Here is a 16,496-nt window from a genome sequence, read left to right as displayed (position 1 = left end):
GTGCTTTTTCTTGGCCACTTAGTTTCCGCAGATGGCACTGAGACAAATCCAAAACTTGTCAAGACTGTCTCGGAATGGAAAATTCCCAGAAACGGCAAAGAAGTACAAGTGTTCCTTGGGCTTACGAATTATTACAGAAGGTTCATTCCACACTATACAGAAAAGGCCAAGCCACTCTATCATCTCACACAGAAGGGCTGCACTCATTCGCATGGCTAACTGAACAGGAAATGGCGTGCTCAGAGAGCTTCAAGCCAGCTTGATATCAGCTCCTGTTTTAGCTTTTCCCCTGGAGGAGGGTGAGCTTATCTTGGACACTGATGCTTCCAACTATGGCATTGGCGCAGTGCTACAGCAAGACCAAAATCAAACTGAGAGAGTACTGGCTTATGGTAGCAAGAAACTGACTAAAGAGCAGGAGAGATACTGTATCATCAGAAGAGAGCTTTTGGCCATCGTCTACTTCACAAACTACTTCAAGTATTACCTGCTAGGGAGGAAATTTACAGTCAGGACAGACCACAATAGCCTAACATGGTTGTTCAGATTCAAGTCACCACAGGGACAGCTTGCAAGATGGTTGGAGGAGCTTAGCCAATACACATTCACGGTGCAACACAGAGAGGGAACAGCTCATGGTAATGCTGATGCCTTATCAAGGAACCCCAGTATGTTGACATGTGAGTGCTACTCAGCTGGAACTTTGAAATCCCTTCCATGCGGAGGATGTAAGCATTGTGATAAAGTCTCGGGAGCTTGGGAACAGTTTGACACTGAGGTAGACTACGTAGTGCCGCTGGCAACAAGACGAGTGAGCAAGAAAATTGTTGAGACACAGCCATTCGAGAATTCATGGATAGGTGGATATTCTTGCAAGGAACTCGAAGTGGCACAGAGGAATGACCCAGACTTGGGCACAGTGCACATATGGATGGACAGTGCAGCCCCAACCAAGAAAGAGGATCTTCTACTTGAGAGCCAAGCACTTAAACATTACTGGCTATGTAGATCCCAGATTGAAAGGAAAGAAGGCATTCTTTACTACCGATGGGAAAGCGCGCATGAAAAGTCCAAGTGGTTGCTCTTAGTTCCCAGAAAGATGAAGGAGGAGGTGCTCAAGTCTTGTCATGAATCTCCTTTGTCAGGCCACCCAGGTATGACTAGAACAAAGGAGCGTGTTCGACAACTGTTCTTTTGGCATAGTCTATCGTCAGATGTAGAGGCGTTTGTTGCGAGATGCAACACATGTCAAGTCATGAAAAGGGAAAATCAAACAATCAAAGCTCCCTTACAAGAGTACCAAAGCGGGTCACCTTTAGATCGTTTACAGCTTGATATTCTTGGACCATTTCCAATATCTGCAAGAGGAAACAAGTACATCTTGGTCATCATGGACCAATTTACCAAGTGGGTCGAGGCATTTGCCCTTCCAAATCAAGAGGCTGAAATTGTCTGTAAGACATTCGTGAAAGAGTTTGTCACTAGGTACGGAGAACCATTTGAAGTACATACAGATCAAGGAAAGAACTTTGATAGCAACTTGTTCAAGCGTGTGTGCATTTTGCTTGATGTGGCTAAGACAAGAACAACTCCATATCATCCTTCCTCAAACGGACTGGTTGAAAGGTTTAATCGGACTCTTTTGCAAATGCTGCGGTGCTACTGTAGTCAGGACCAAAGCGACTGGGACGTGCATCTGCCATTTCTGACATCAGCTTACAGAAGCACACCTCACACAGCAACTGGGCTCACACCCAATATGCTCATGTTCGGGAGGGAAGTGTATGGGCCTGAAGCCTTGGTCCACAGGAGTGCTCCGGAGAAAAACAAAGACAAGCCTTTGCCATACCTTCAGCATCTGCAGGAGGTAATGGAAAACGATCATGACCTTGTCAGGAAAAAGCTTAAGGAAAACCAGAGGAAGCAGAAGCAAATTCATGATTTAAGAAGCATAGATAGAGCATTTGTCTTGGGAGACCTTGTTTTGGTTAAAGACTCAACAAAGACCAAAGGCAAATCTCCCAAACTGCAGGCACTTTGGAAGGGTCCATATGTGATTACAGCGGTGTTAGGACCAGTACTATATGAGGTGAAGGACCAGAAGAATCGGAACATAATGCATTTCAACAGGTTGAAACAGTACCAGAGTAACAACATTCCTTATTGGGTATCCAGAATCCGGGCCAACATCAGCAACGGTTTAGTGGCAGAATCACTGGAGCCACAGCGGCACAGTGAAGCTGACACTCCCCATGACAGGACGAGGAGCCAATCACCAGAACCACTGGCGTCACAGCGACACAGTGCAGCTGACATTTCCCAGGATTCCAGCCAAGAAAGGGTCTTGGATTCACTGGCGTCACAGCGGCACGGTGTAACCGATACCCCCGAATATCACACAGAGGAGGGAGTCATAGACTCACTGGCGTCACTGGAACACAGTGAGACAGACTACTCTAATAAGGCAGCAGGTGAACCAGATGCTGACATCTACAACTTCAGGACAATGAGACCAATATAGACCGGTCTCTACTGGCGGCTTCTCCAGTAGTACTCTTCAGCAGGAAAGGCCGGCAGATCAAGAAACCTGAAAAACTGAATTTGTAGTCACGTTAATTAAACAAAGTCATGATTGTCCATTCTTATTAAAAAGGGGGGCAGTGTAGTGTTATCGTGTAGTACTGCCTGCTCGACTAGTCACGCCTTACAGCTACGCGCGACTAATGTCACGTGGTGTACAGCAGACGAAATAAAGATGGCAACCTAACACAACGCGCTTGTCGTCTGTCGTCCATAGTAGCGTGTCCCACGCCAGGTTCCAAAGAACCGCGATAGCATCTAGACGCTACAATATTTATCGTGCTGGGCAAAACATTGGCTTGTGACATACAATCCCAACAAAACAGAAGCTATACTTTTCAGTCTTAAGAATAGTACTTCAATTCTAAATTTAGAATTTGAAAATCAGTGTGTATGTTTGGAAAAATCTCAAACATCTAGGAGTAACATTTTCTTCTGATTGTAAATGGAACACCCACATTGATAACATTGTAAGAACAACGTCCTTGATGGTTTCATCAATGAGAAAATTTAAGTTCATGTTAAACAGAGACACTCTAAATAAGATTTTTATTGTATTTATAAGACCACATCTTGAATATGCTTGTGAATTGTGGGATGGTTGTTCGGCAGATTTAACCGATAAATTGAAAAAGTTCAGTTTGAGGCCCCCAGGATAGTTACTGGTTTACCAAAATATGCTACTAGAGATACTCTAATGTATGAAACAGGTTGGCAATTGTTAAAAGAAAGAATAAGATGTCGTAAACTGTCTTTATTCTATAATATCTACAACAAAAATGTTCCATCCTACCTTTGTGATTTAGGACAAATCTAGGACAAATTATAATCTTAGAAACATTCATGATCTTTCCCTGTCTTATTCCTGCACAAATCTCTACAGTCAATCATTTTTCCCATCATCTTCACAACTTTGGAATAATCTCCCTTTATATGTTAGAGAATCAGTTTCCCTCAAAAGTTTTAGAACGCATATAAACTCGCGTAAGTCAAAAGCACCAGGATATTTCTCATTTGGTAATAGAAAACTCAATGTAATTCGTACCCAGCTAAGATATTCAAATAGTAGATGAAGTGGTGATCTATATAGGATTGGTCTTATAGAGAACCCCGAATGTCATTGTAAATTCACCTGTGAAAATTCTCAGCATTATTTTATGGAATGTTCTTTGTGTTCTAATATCAGACAGGAAGTGTTTCAAAATATTAGCAGAATTTGTAACATTAGAGCACCAACAAACCTAATCGTACTATTAAATGGCAGTGCAGATCTTCTGTACAGTGACAATATTCAAATTTTTAAAGAAGTTCAAAAATATATAGCAAACTCAAAAGGTTCAGTTATTGGATATAATGTTTATGATCTAAATAAATAATTCATGTATTAATTGTATTGTATATATCCTTTTGTATATATCTTTCTATCCCTGTACATATAGTTTGTTTCACTTTTCCATGTAAGCACTGTAAATAGGACAGGGTTTCACTAAATTGGCATAACTTGTACCCAAGTCATTCTCTTGAATAAATATGTTTAAATCAAATTAATGAGTGTGATCCTCCACCATCAATGACAAGCTACTGAGGCAGAGCTCCTCCAACAATCAATGACACCTTACTGATGCTGAGTTCCTCCAACCAGCAGAGACACCCTACTGATGCTGAGTTCCACCAACCAGCAGTGACACCCTACTGATGCTGAGTTCCTCCAACCAGCAGTGACACCCAACTGATGCTGAGCTCCTCCAACCAGCAGTGACACCCAACTGATGCTGAGCTCCTCCAACCATCAATGATGACCTACTGATGCTGAGCTCCTCCAACCAGCAGAGACACCCTACTGATGCTGAGCTCCTCCAACCATCAATGATGACCTACTGATGCTGAGCTCCTCCAACCAGCAGTGACACCCAACTGATGCTGAGCTCCTCCAACCAGCAGTGACACCCAACTGATGCTGAGCTCCTCCAACCAGCAGAGACACCCTACTGATGCTGAGCTCCTCCAACCAGCAGAGACACCCTACTGATGCTGAGTTCCTCCAACCAGCAGAGACACCCTACTGATGCTGAGCTCCTCCAACCAGCAGAGACACCCTACTGATGCTGAGCTCCTCCAACCAGCAGTGACACCCAACTGATGCTGAGTTCCACCAACCAGCAGAGACACCCAACTGATGCTGAGTTCCACCAACCAGCAGTGACACCCAACTGATGCTGAGTTCCTCCAACCAGCAGTGACACCCAACTGATGCTGAGCTCCTCCAACCAGCAGTGACACCCAACTGATGCTGAGTTCCTCCAACCAGCAGTGACACCCTACTGATGCTGAGTTCCACCAACCAGCAGTGACACCCTACTGATGCTGAGTTCCTCCAACCAGCAGTGACATCCAACTGATGCTGAGTTCCTCCAACCAGCAGAGACACCCTACTGATGCTGAGCTCCTCCAACCAGCAGTGACACCCAACTGATGCTGAGTTCCTCCAACCAGCAGAGACACCCTACTGATGCTGAGCTCCTCCAACCAGCAGTGACACCCTACTGATGCTGAGTTCCTCCAACCAGCAGTGACACCCAACTGATGCTGAGCTCCTCCAACCATCAATGACACCCAACTGATGCTGAGTTCCTCCAACCAGCAGAGACACTCTACTGATGCTGAGTTCCTCCAACCATCAATGACACCCTACTGATGCTGAGCTCCTCCAACCAGCAGTGACACCCAACTGATGCTGAGCTCCTCCAACCATCAATGACACCCTACTGATGCTGAGTTCCTCCAACCAGCAGAGACACCCTACTGATGCTGAGTTCCTCCAACCGTCAATGACACCCTACTGATGCTGAGTTCCTCCAACCAGCAGAGACACCCTACTGATGCTGAGTTCCTCCAACCAGCAGAGACACCCTACTGATGCTGAGCTCCTCCAACCAGCAGAGACACCCTACTGATGCTGAGTTCCTCCAACCATCAATGACACCCTACTGATGCTGAGTTCCTCCAACCAGCAGAGACACCCTACTGATGCTGAGTTCCTCCAACCAGCAGAGACACCCTACTGATGCTGAGCTCCTCCAACCAGCAGAGACACCCTACTGATGCTGAGTTCCTCCAACCAGCAGTGACACCCAACTGATGCTGAGCTCCTCCAACCATCAATGACACCCAACTGATGCTGAGTTCCTCCAACCAGCAGAGACACCCTACTGATGCTGAGTTCCTCCAACCAGCAGACACCCTACTGATGCTGAGTTCCTCCAACCAGCAGTGACACCCTACTGATGCTGAGTTCCTCCAACCAGCAGAGACACCCTACTGATGCTGAGCTCCTCCAACCAGCAGTGACACCCTACTGATGCTGAGCTCCTCCAACCAGCAGAGACACCCTACTGATGCTGAGTTCCTCCAACCATCAATGACACCCTACTGATGCTGAGCTCCTCCAACCATCAATGACACCCTACTGATGCTGAGCTCCTCCAACCAGCAGTGACACCCTACTGATGTTGAGCTCCTCCAACCAGCAGAGACACCCAACTGATGCTGAGTTCCTCCAACCAGCAGAGACACCCTACTGATGCTGAGTTCCTCCAACCAGCAGAGACACCCTACTGATGCTGAGTTCCTCCAACCAGCAGAGACACCCTACTGATGCTGAGTTCCACCAACCAGCAGTGACACCCTACTGATGCTGAGTTCCTCCAACCAGCAGTGACACCCAACTGATGCTGAGCTCCTCCAACCAGCAGTGACACCCAACTGATGCTGAGCTCCTCCAACCATCAATGATGACCTACTGATGCTGAGTTCCTCCAACCAGCAGAGACACCCTACTGATGCTGAGCTCCTCCAACCATCAATGATGACCTACTGATGCTGAGCTCCTCCAACCAGCAGTGACACCCAACTGATGCTGAGCTCCTCCAACCAGCAGTGACACCCTACTGATGCTGAGCTCCTCCAACCAGCAGAGACACCCTACTGATGCTGAGCTCCTCCAACCAGCAGAGACACCCTACTGATGCTGAGCTCCTCCAACCAGCAATGACACCCTACTGATGCTGAGTTCCTCCAACCATCAATGACACCCTACTGATGCTGAGTTCCTCCATCCAGCAGAGACACCCTACTGATGCTGAGCTCCTCCAACCAGCAGTGACACCCTACTGATGCTGAGCTCCTCCAACCAGCAGAGACACCCTACTGATGCTGAGTTCCTCCAACCAGCAGAGACACCCTACTGATGCTGAGCTCCTCCAACCAGCAGTGACACCCTACTGATGCTGAGTTCCTCCAACCAGCAGAGACACCCTACTGATGCTGAGTTCCTCCAACAATCAATGACACCTTACTGATTCTGAGTTCCTCCAACCAGCAGAGACACCCTACTGATGCTGAGCTCCTCCAACCAGCAGTGACACCCTACTGATGCAGGGGTCAGAGTAAACATTCAGACAGGATGCAGGGGTCAGGGTAAACATTCAGATAGGATGTGGGGGTCAGGGTAAACACTCAGATAGGATGCGGGTGATGGGATAAACACTCAGACAGGATGTACAGGTAAGGATTATCTTGCTAGTGCAGTATGCCAAGTTTGTTATCATAATCATCTTGGGGTCAGGGTAAACACTCAGACAGGATGTGGGGGTCAGGGTAAACACTCAGACAGGATGTGGGGGTCAGGGTAAACACTCAGACAGGATGTGGGGGTCAGGGTAAACACTCAGGCAGGATGTGGGGTCAGGGTAAACACTCAGACAGGATGTGGGGTCAGGGTAAACATTCAGACAGGATGTTGGGGTCAGGGTAAACATTCAGACAGGATGCAGGGGTCAGGGTAAACACTCAGACAGGATGTTGGGGTCAGGGTAAACACTCAGACAGGATGTGGGGGTCAGGATAAACACTCAGACAGGAAGTGGGGGTCAGTATCAACACTCAGACAGGATGTGGGGGTCAGGGTAAACACTCAGACAGGATGTGGGCTCAGGATAAACACTCAGACAGGATGTGGGGGTCAGGATAAACACTCAGACAGGATGCGGGTGTCAGGATAAACACTCAGACAGGATGCGGGGTCAGGGTAAACACTCAGACAGGATGTGGGGGTCAGGGTAAACACTCAGACAGGATGTACAGGTAAGGATTATCTTGCTAGTGCAGTATGCCAAGTTTGTCATCATCTTGATTGAACTCGCCACCCATTTCATCCCATTTCCCACATACTTCTCTGGTGGCATCCACTTCTGCTCCTGACTCCAGCATCACCTTGACAACTGGGGCATGTCCCATCTGTGCAGCTATCCACAATGGGGTGGCATGATCCTTGAATTGAGTTTGGAAGTATGTAGATATGATATAGAAAAGCATGAAAAGGATCACCAAAAGTAAGGTGGAGTTGGTTTATCACAACTATCTCACTGTCCTAACTGTCTCACTGTCCTGACTATCGAACATATGTAACTGTCTCACAGTCCTAACTGTCTCACTGTCCTAACTATCTCACTGTCCTAACTATCTCACAGTCCTAACTGTCTCACAGTCCTAACTGTCTCACTGTCCTGACTATCTCACGGTCCTAACTGTCTCACTGTCCTAACTATCTCACAATCCTAACTATCAGATTGTCCTAAATGTCTCACAGTCCTAACTGTCTCACTGTCCTAACTATCTCACAGTCCTAACTATCTCACAGTCCTAAATGTCTCACAGTCCTAACTGTCTCACAGTCCTAACTGTCTCACTGTCCTAACTGTCTCACTGTCCTAACTGTCTCACTGTCCTAACTGTCTCACAGTCCTAACTGTCTCACTGTCCTAACTGTCTCACTGTCCTAACTATCTCATAATCCTAACTATCTCACAGTCCTAACTGTCTCACTGTCCTAACTATCTCACAGTCCTAACTGTCTCACAGTCCTAACTATCTCACAGTCCTAACTATCTCACAGTCCTAACTATCTCACAGTCCTAACTATCTCACGGTCCTAACTATCTCACGGTGCTAACTGTCTCACTGTCCTAACTATCTCACTGTCCTTGCTTACCAACAGTCCAAGCTATCCAAAGAGCCAAGCTATCTCACAAAAATATCTATCAAACATACCTTACTATCTCACTGTACAAGCTACCCATAGTACTGACTCTCACTGTCCTAGCTATCTCACTGTACAAGCTACCCACAGTACTGACTCTCACCGTCCTAGCTATCTCACTGTACAAGCTACCGATAGTACTGACTCTCACCGTCCTAGCTATCTCACTGTACAAGCTACCCATAGTACTGACTCTCACCGTCCTAGCTATCTCACTGTACAAGCTACCCACAGTACTGGCTCTCACCGTCCTAGCTATCTCACTGTACAAACTACCCATAGTACTGACTCTCACCGTCCTAGCTATCTCACTGTACAAGCTACCCACAGTACTGGCTCTCACCGTCCTAGCTATCTCACTGTACAAGCTACCCACAGTACTGGCTCTCACCGTCCTAGCTATAACCCAGTTTGAGCTATCCCACAACCCAAACTATCAAACAGGTCCAAATATTTCAAGGCATAGCTATTTCCGGCTATCCCAGAGTTTGAGCTCAAAAGTCCAGCTATCTCACAGCCCAAGTTTTTATAATGTCCTTGCTATCTCCCAGCCCAAGTTATTATAATGTCCTACCCATCTCCCAACCCAAGTTATTATAACGACCTACCCATGTACAAGCCCAAGTTATAATAATGTCCTAGCTATCTACCAGCCCAAGTTATTATAATGTCCTAGCTTTCTCACAGCCCAGGTTATTATAATGTCCTACCTATCTCCCAGCCCAAGTTATTATAATGTCCTAGCTATCTACCACCATCTACCTGCCCAAGTTATTATAATGTCCTACCTATCTACCAGCCCAAGTTATGATAATGTGTTAGCTATCTCCCAGCCCAAGTTATAATAATGTCCTAGCTATCTCCCAGCCCAAGTTATAATAATGTCCTACCTATCTACCTGCCCAAGTTATTATAATGTCCTACCTATCTCCCAGCCCAAGTTATTATAATGTCCTACCTATCTCCCAGCCAAAGTTATAATAATGTCCTAGCTTTCTACCAGCCCAAGTTATTATAATGTCCTACCTATCTACCTATCTCACCCAAGTTATTATAATGTCCTAGCCCAGTTATTATAATGTCCTACCTATCTTCCCAGCCCAAGTTATTATGTCCTACCTATCTCCCAGCCCAAGTTATTATAATGTCCTACCTATCTCCCAGCCCAAGTTATATAATGTCCTAATCTCCCACCCAAGTTATTATAATGTCCTACCTATCTCCCAGCCCAAGTTATTATAATGTCCTACCTATCTCCCAGCCCAAGTTATTATAATGTCCTACCTATCTCCCAGCCCAAGTTATAATAATGTCCTACCTAGCTATCTCCCAGCCCAAGTTATTATAATGTCCTACCTATCTCCCAGCCCAAGTTATTATAATGTCCTACCTATCTCCCAGCCCAAGTTATTATAATGTCCTAGCCTATCTCCCAGCCCAAGTTATTATAATGTCCTACCTATCTCCCAGCCCAAGTTATTATAATGTCCTACCTATCTCCCAGCCCAAGTTATTATAATGTCCTACCTATCTACCAGCCCAAGTTATTATAATGTCCTACCTATTTCCCAGCCGTCCTACCTATCTCCCAGCCCATTATTAGTGTCCTAGCTATCTGCCAGCCCAAGTTATTATAATGTCCTCTCTATCTCCCAGCCCAAGTTATAATAATGTCCTAGCTATCTGCCAGCCCGTTATAGTAATGTCCTACCTATCTCTCTACACACGCATCTTACCTTCCTCTTCATGTTGATATCTGCTCCCTTCTCTAGTAGATACTTGAGCAACTTGACATGACCATTCTGTGCTGTGATGAAGAGGGGAGTCGCACCATCTATCATCTGTGCATGGATATCAGCACCATGTGCCAGGAGCTCTTCCACCACATCAAGGTGATTGCACTGGCAGGCCACAAACAGAGGAGTCCCTCCATCCTGCCCGTAAATAATGTTACGCATCAATAACATAACCATGGACAGCAATATAACCAATATGCCATGCAGACATGAGCAACAGGGAATACTAACGGGAGTGCAGGAGTGAGTTTAGCTTTACGCCACTTTTTGCAATAGTCCAGCGATATCACAGCGGGGGACACAAGAAATTGGCTTGACACATTGTACCCAAGTGGGGATTCGAACATGGGCCTTTGGCGTGATAAGTGAATGTTTTAAGAACTTGGCTACCACACCACACAGAATACTAACTGGAATACGGTGTCTTGAAAAAAAACACAGATGGGGATGTAGATGGGGACGTAGGTGGTGATGTAGATGGGGATGTAGGTGGGCATGGTGATGCAGATGGGGATGCAGATGGGGATGTAGGTGGGGATGTAGATGGGGATGTAGATTGGGATGTAGGTAGGGATGCAGATGGGTATGTAATTGGGGAAAGAAATCGCGATGTAGATGGTGATGCAGGTGGGGATGCAGATGGGGATGAAGATGGGCATGGGGATGTTGATGGGTTGTAGGTGGGGATGCAGATGGGGATGTAGATGGGCATGGGGATGTAGATGGGTTGTAGGTGGGGATGCAGATGGGGATGTAGATGGGCATGGGATGTAGATGGGGTTGCAGATGGCGATGTAGATGGGCATGGGGATACAGATGGGAGATGCAGATGGGGATGTAGATGGAGATGTAGATGGGGATGCAGATGGGGATGTAGATGGAGATGTAGATGGGGATGCAGATAGTGATGGCATGATAAGTGAATGTTTTAAGAACTTGGCTACCACACCACACAGAATACTAACTGGAATACGGTGTCTTGAAAAAAAACACAGATGGGGATGTAGATGGGGACGTAGGTGGTGATGTAGATGGGGATGTAGGTGGGCATGGTGATGCAGATGGGGATGCAGATGGGGATGTAGGTGGGGATGTAGATGGGGATGTAGATTGGGATGTAGGTGGGGATGCAGATGGGTATGTAATTGGGGAGAGAAATCGCGATGTAGATGGTGATGCAGGTGGGGATGCAGATGGGGATGCAGATGGGCATGGGGATGTTGATGGGTTGTAGGTGGGGATGTAGATGGGCATGGGGATGTAGATGGGTTGTAGGTGGGGATGCAGATGGGGATGTAGATGGGCATGGGGATGTAGATGGGGTTGCAGATGGCGATGTAGATGGGCATGGGGATACAGATGGGGATACAGATGGAGATGCAGATGGGGATGTAGATGGAGATGTAGATGGGGATGCAGATAGTGATAGCGTGATAAGTGAATGTTTTAAGAACTTGGCTACCACACCACACAGAATACTAACTGGAATACGGTGTCTTGAAAAAAACACAAATGGGGATGTAGATGGGGACGTAGGTGGTGATGTAGATGGGGATGCAGATGGGGATGTAGATGGGGATGTAGATGGGGATGCAGATGGGGATGTAGATGGATAGGTAGAGATGGGGATGCAGATGGGGATGTAGGTGGGGATGTAGGTGGGCATGGTGATGCAGATGGGGATGCAGATGGGGATGTAGGTGGGGATGTAGGTGGGCATGGTGATGCAGATGGTGATGCAGATGGGGATGTAGGTGGGGATGTAGATGGGGATGCAGATGGTGATGTAGATGGGGATGTAGGTGGGAATGCAGATGGGGATGCAGATGGGGATGTAGATGGGGATGGATGGGGATGTATGCATGGGGATGTAGATGGGGAGGTGATGTAGGTGGGCATGGTGATGCAGATGGAGATGCAGATGGGATGTAGGTGGGGAGTAGATGGGGATGTAGATAGGATGTAGGGTGAGGGATGGGGATGTGTAGGGGATGTGGGATGGGGATGTAGGATGAAGATGCAGATGGGCATGTAGATGATGCATGGGGATGTAGATGAAAATATGGGATACAGATAGGGATGCAGATGGGGATTGCATGAAGGGGTGTAGATGGGGATGTAGATGGGGATGTAGATAGGGATGTAGATAGGGGATGTAGGTGGGGATGCAGATGGGGATGTAGATAGGCATGGGGATGTAGATGAAAAGAAATGGGGATGTATATGAGGAAACAAATGGGGATGTAGATGGGGATGTATGGGAATACAGGATGGGGATAGTGAAACAGATGGGATGTAGATGGAAACAGAAGGGGATGTAGATGGGGATGTAGATGGGGATGCAGGTAGGGGATGCAGATGGTAGAAGGATGTAGGGTTGATGGGGATGCAGATGGGGATGCAGATGGGGATGTAGATGGGGATGTAGATGGGGATGTAGATGGGGATGTAGATGGGATGCAGATGGGGATGCAGATGGGGATGTAGATGTGGGATGGGGATGGATGCAGATGGGGATGCAGATGGGGATGTAGGTGGGGATGCAGGATACAGATGGGGATGTAGGTGGGCATGGTGATGCAGATGGGGATGCAGGTGGGGATGCAGATGGGGATGTAGTCAGGGATGGGATAGGGATGCAGATGGGGATGTAGATGGGGATGTAGGTAGGGATGAAAGATGGGGATGTAGGTGGGGATGCAGATGGGGATGTAGATAGATAGGGATGTAGATGGGGATGGGATGGGGATATAGATGAAAGAAATCGGGATGCAGATGGGGATGCAGATGGGGATGTAGGTGGGGGTGCAGATGGGGATGTAGATGGGGATGTAATTGAGGATGTAGATGGGGATGTAGATGGGGATGTAGGTGGGGATGCAGATGGGGATGAAGGTGGGCATGGGGATGTAGATGAAAGAAATCGGGATGTATATGAGGAAACAAATGGGGATGTAGATGGGGATATGGATGGGAATACGGATGAAGATGTAGATGGGGAAACAGAAGGGGATGCAGATGGGGAATTGAGATGGGGAAGCAGAAGGGGATGCAGATGGTGAAGGCTATGGGGTTGCAGATGGGGATGCAGATGGTGACTATCAAAGGCACAAACTTTCACTCACATAGCTAGGAAGGTCGACCTGCGCACCCTGCTCCAGCAGGAGCCTCACAATGTCCACAAAGCCTCCCTGGCTTGCAAAGAACAGAGCACAAGTCCCAGTCTGGAACAGAGACAGAGGTTCAGGGACAAGTCCCAGCAAACTGCCATCTGAGTATCACAGTGCAGCAGATATGAGAGAGGACATGAAAATTATGTGGCAGTGCTTTCCTTCACTCATATTCTAAGTAGTCAAAAATATTGGTCATTCCAATGTTCAGCTTAGACTTTAATCTCATTATTTATGTTTCTGTGCTTTTGTGAAATCAAACAGTTGTTACTGTGATTAATTCCTTTGAATACATTACCTCCATTACATGACAGAGTCACTGATCAAATGGGCAGTATCAAAACGGATCAGCTATACAAAAACAAGGCCAGGAATACACCACTTGGTGATGGATTATTTCTGATGTAATAGACATCCATATGTGCTCTCACTACAGGTAATACAGCATCTTCAGGATATGGTCCAAAGAGCTATGCCAACATCCATGTATGCAGACAACAGGTCCTATAGCATCTTCAGGATAATTGTGCAAAGAGCTGGGTCCTCCAGTATCTTCTGGTTATGGTCCAAAGAGCTGTGCCAACATCCATATCTGTCCTGATTACAGGTCCTCCAGTATCTTCTGGTTATGGTCCAAAGAGCTGTGCCAACATCCATATCTGTCCTGATTACAGGTCCTCCAGTATCTTCTGGTTATGGTCCAAAGAGCTGTGCCAACATCCATATCTGTCCTGATTACAGGTCCTCCAGTATCTTCTGGTTATGGTCCAAAGAGCTGTGCCAACATCCATATCTGTCCTGATTACAGGTGCTCCAGTATCTTCTGGTTATGGTCCAAAGAGCTGTGCCAACATCCATATCTGTCCTGATTACAGGTCTGTGGTCCAACTGTGCTCATCCATATCTGTCCTGATTACAGGTCCTCCAGTATCTTCTGGTTATGGTCCAAAGAGCTGTGCCAACATCCATATCTGTCCTGATTACAGGTCCTCCAGTGCCAACATCCATATCTGTCCTGATTACAGGTCCTCCAGTATCTTCTGGTTATGGTCCAAAGAGCTGTGCCAACATCCATATCTGTCCTGATTACAGGTCCTACAGCATCTTCTGGTTATGGTCCAAAGAGCTGTGCCAACATCCATATCTGTCCTGATTACAGGTCCTCCAGTATCTTCTGCTTATGGTCCAAAGAGCTATGCCAACATCCATATCTGTCCTGACTACATCAACTCTTAAAAACTCTTAAATAGGTACCTGAGTACCAGGTTCAACATATCTCAACCCTAAAAGATAGTAATAAAAATTTCTTGGCTGACAACCTATTACTTGAAGAAGAGTCAGCAGATTTCATCGTAAACCTTAACAAGCTGTACAAACTATTTGATAATGTTTTGCAACTGTTGCATTTGGAATTATGTTTGCATGAGCTCTTCTCTTCTCGCCTGCTGAGGGTTTTACTCACAAGTATTAAATATGCTGGTGAGGAGGACACTTGCTGATAATTTTTTTGTGTGTGATTAGAGTCAAAACAGAAATTAATGGCTTTTAATGTAGAGAGGCAGGGCATTCCAAGGAACTTTAGTGCAAATGGCAAACCTTGTGAGTTTCAAAATCATAAGATTGGGCTGCCTCATGCTGAGATCATGCGAAACTGTATAGGTTCTCCAAGCTGCTTAAAAGTTTGTTTGTTCAAAACCTTTAACAACTGCAGTTCAGCAGTTACTATGACATTTTTATGACTGAGAAATGGGTTGCGATTAGTAACATGCATCGTGGACCAAACAACAGCTAAGGAGCAAGAACTTTTACGATTATTATTATATACATTCACATAACAGATCAACTTAATTTTTTTACAGAGCTCCAAAGTGCAAAAATCCCCAAAGTAATAGATTAATTAAGCTAAGACTATAAGCCAAAGAAAGTTAGAGGTACCCGGTACATTCACTTTCTTTTTCTTCTAATACTCACACTTTAAGGTCACTTGAATATGAAATCTAACTCCACAATGTTTTAAACTGCTATCACAATAATCTTTATGCACATAATTTCCAGGTAGTTTGTAAAATGCCTGAATTATTAAGGGGTCGCAAAGATGCTTGCACTTCTCAATTAATTCCAAGACCAAACTGTTTTTCAATGTTGATCAGTGTGAGCATATCCCCTCATACTATGCACTTACAGGTTCCACCACAGAGGTCGTGAAATAGTCAAGTATTCTGAGATATCATCTAGGTTTCCACAGGAAAACAAACAATATTAAAAGCAACAACCAATCCCTTGGAACAGCTCTAGATCAGTGTCCCTGTATTCATGTTCAGCAGGTCGGTGCATCTTTCTCACCAGTCTCCTGGCTGCTGAGTCAGCGCCCTGTCGGAGCAGCTCCCTCACACACTCCAGGTGGTTGTTGGCTGCAGCTAGTATTAGTGGAGTTGTCCCCTCCTGAAACACCATCAATAATGCATTATTCATCATCATCATACATATTCATTTTATAGAGCACTGAAAAATATTACACACTGTCAAACAATGCAGTAATTGTTTCTGTTGAGATGCAGTGGAGGGCTGTACCGTGCAATGGTGTGCAGTTACTCTTTATAGATGACTTTGGGGTCAAGGATAGTCTGGAATCTTCTACAACATCCAGTCTAATCCTGCACAGGTAAGAAATGTCAGGCAGATTTTTAAAACTACACAAGGGGGAAAAAGGCATGCCTCTACTATCTCAAGACCAGCAGACATGTAAAGTTTATACTTTCAAACTTGTTCAGCTTTGTTGGAGGCGCGAGTGACCACCGTTGCTGCCAGCTGAATAACATTATCACTGACTTTATTTAAGAGTAGCTCTGCCAT

The 16,496-nt window shown here is 46.0% G+C and overlaps 1 protein-coding gene and 1 long non-coding RNA gene across 2 annotated transcripts in view; one reads left to right on the top strand and one right to left on the bottom strand.

Annotated features, from left to right (window-relative positions):
• The window catches only part of LOC124263943 (ankyrin repeat domain-containing protein 29-like), a 37,557-nt gene extending 21,061 nt beyond the window's left edge, over positions 1-16,496 (bottom strand). Inside the window, exons 1-5 of the mRNA XM_046698669.1 lie at positions 16,407-16,496; positions 15,987-16,085; positions 13,599-13,697; positions 10,414-10,611; positions 7,810-7,908 (exon numbers count right to left, since the gene is read on the bottom strand). Of these exons, the coding sequence (XP_046554625.1) occupies positions 7,810-7,908; positions 10,414-10,611; positions 13,599-13,697; positions 15,987-16,085; positions 16,407-16,496 (585 nt within the window). The remainder of the gene's footprint in view (positions 1-7,809; positions 7,909-10,413; positions 10,612-13,598; positions 13,698-15,986; positions 16,086-16,406) is intronic.
• Positions 14,190-14,745, top strand: LOC124263914. Its single transcript, XR_006894983.1, has 3 exons — positions 14,190-14,518; positions 14,563-14,629; positions 14,669-14,745. It is a non-coding gene; the product is annotated as an uncharacterized LOC124263914 (long non-coding RNA).

Source organism: Haliotis rubra, unplaced genomic scaffold (genome assembly GCF_003918875.1).
Source record: "Haliotis rubra isolate DU_JTF1 unplaced genomic scaffold, ASM391887v1 Scf90, whole genome shotgun sequence".
NCBI lineage: Eukaryota > Metazoa > Mollusca > Gastropoda > Lepetellida > Haliotidae > Haliotis > Haliotis rubra.
This window is presented reverse-complemented; position numbering and strand designations above follow the sequence as displayed.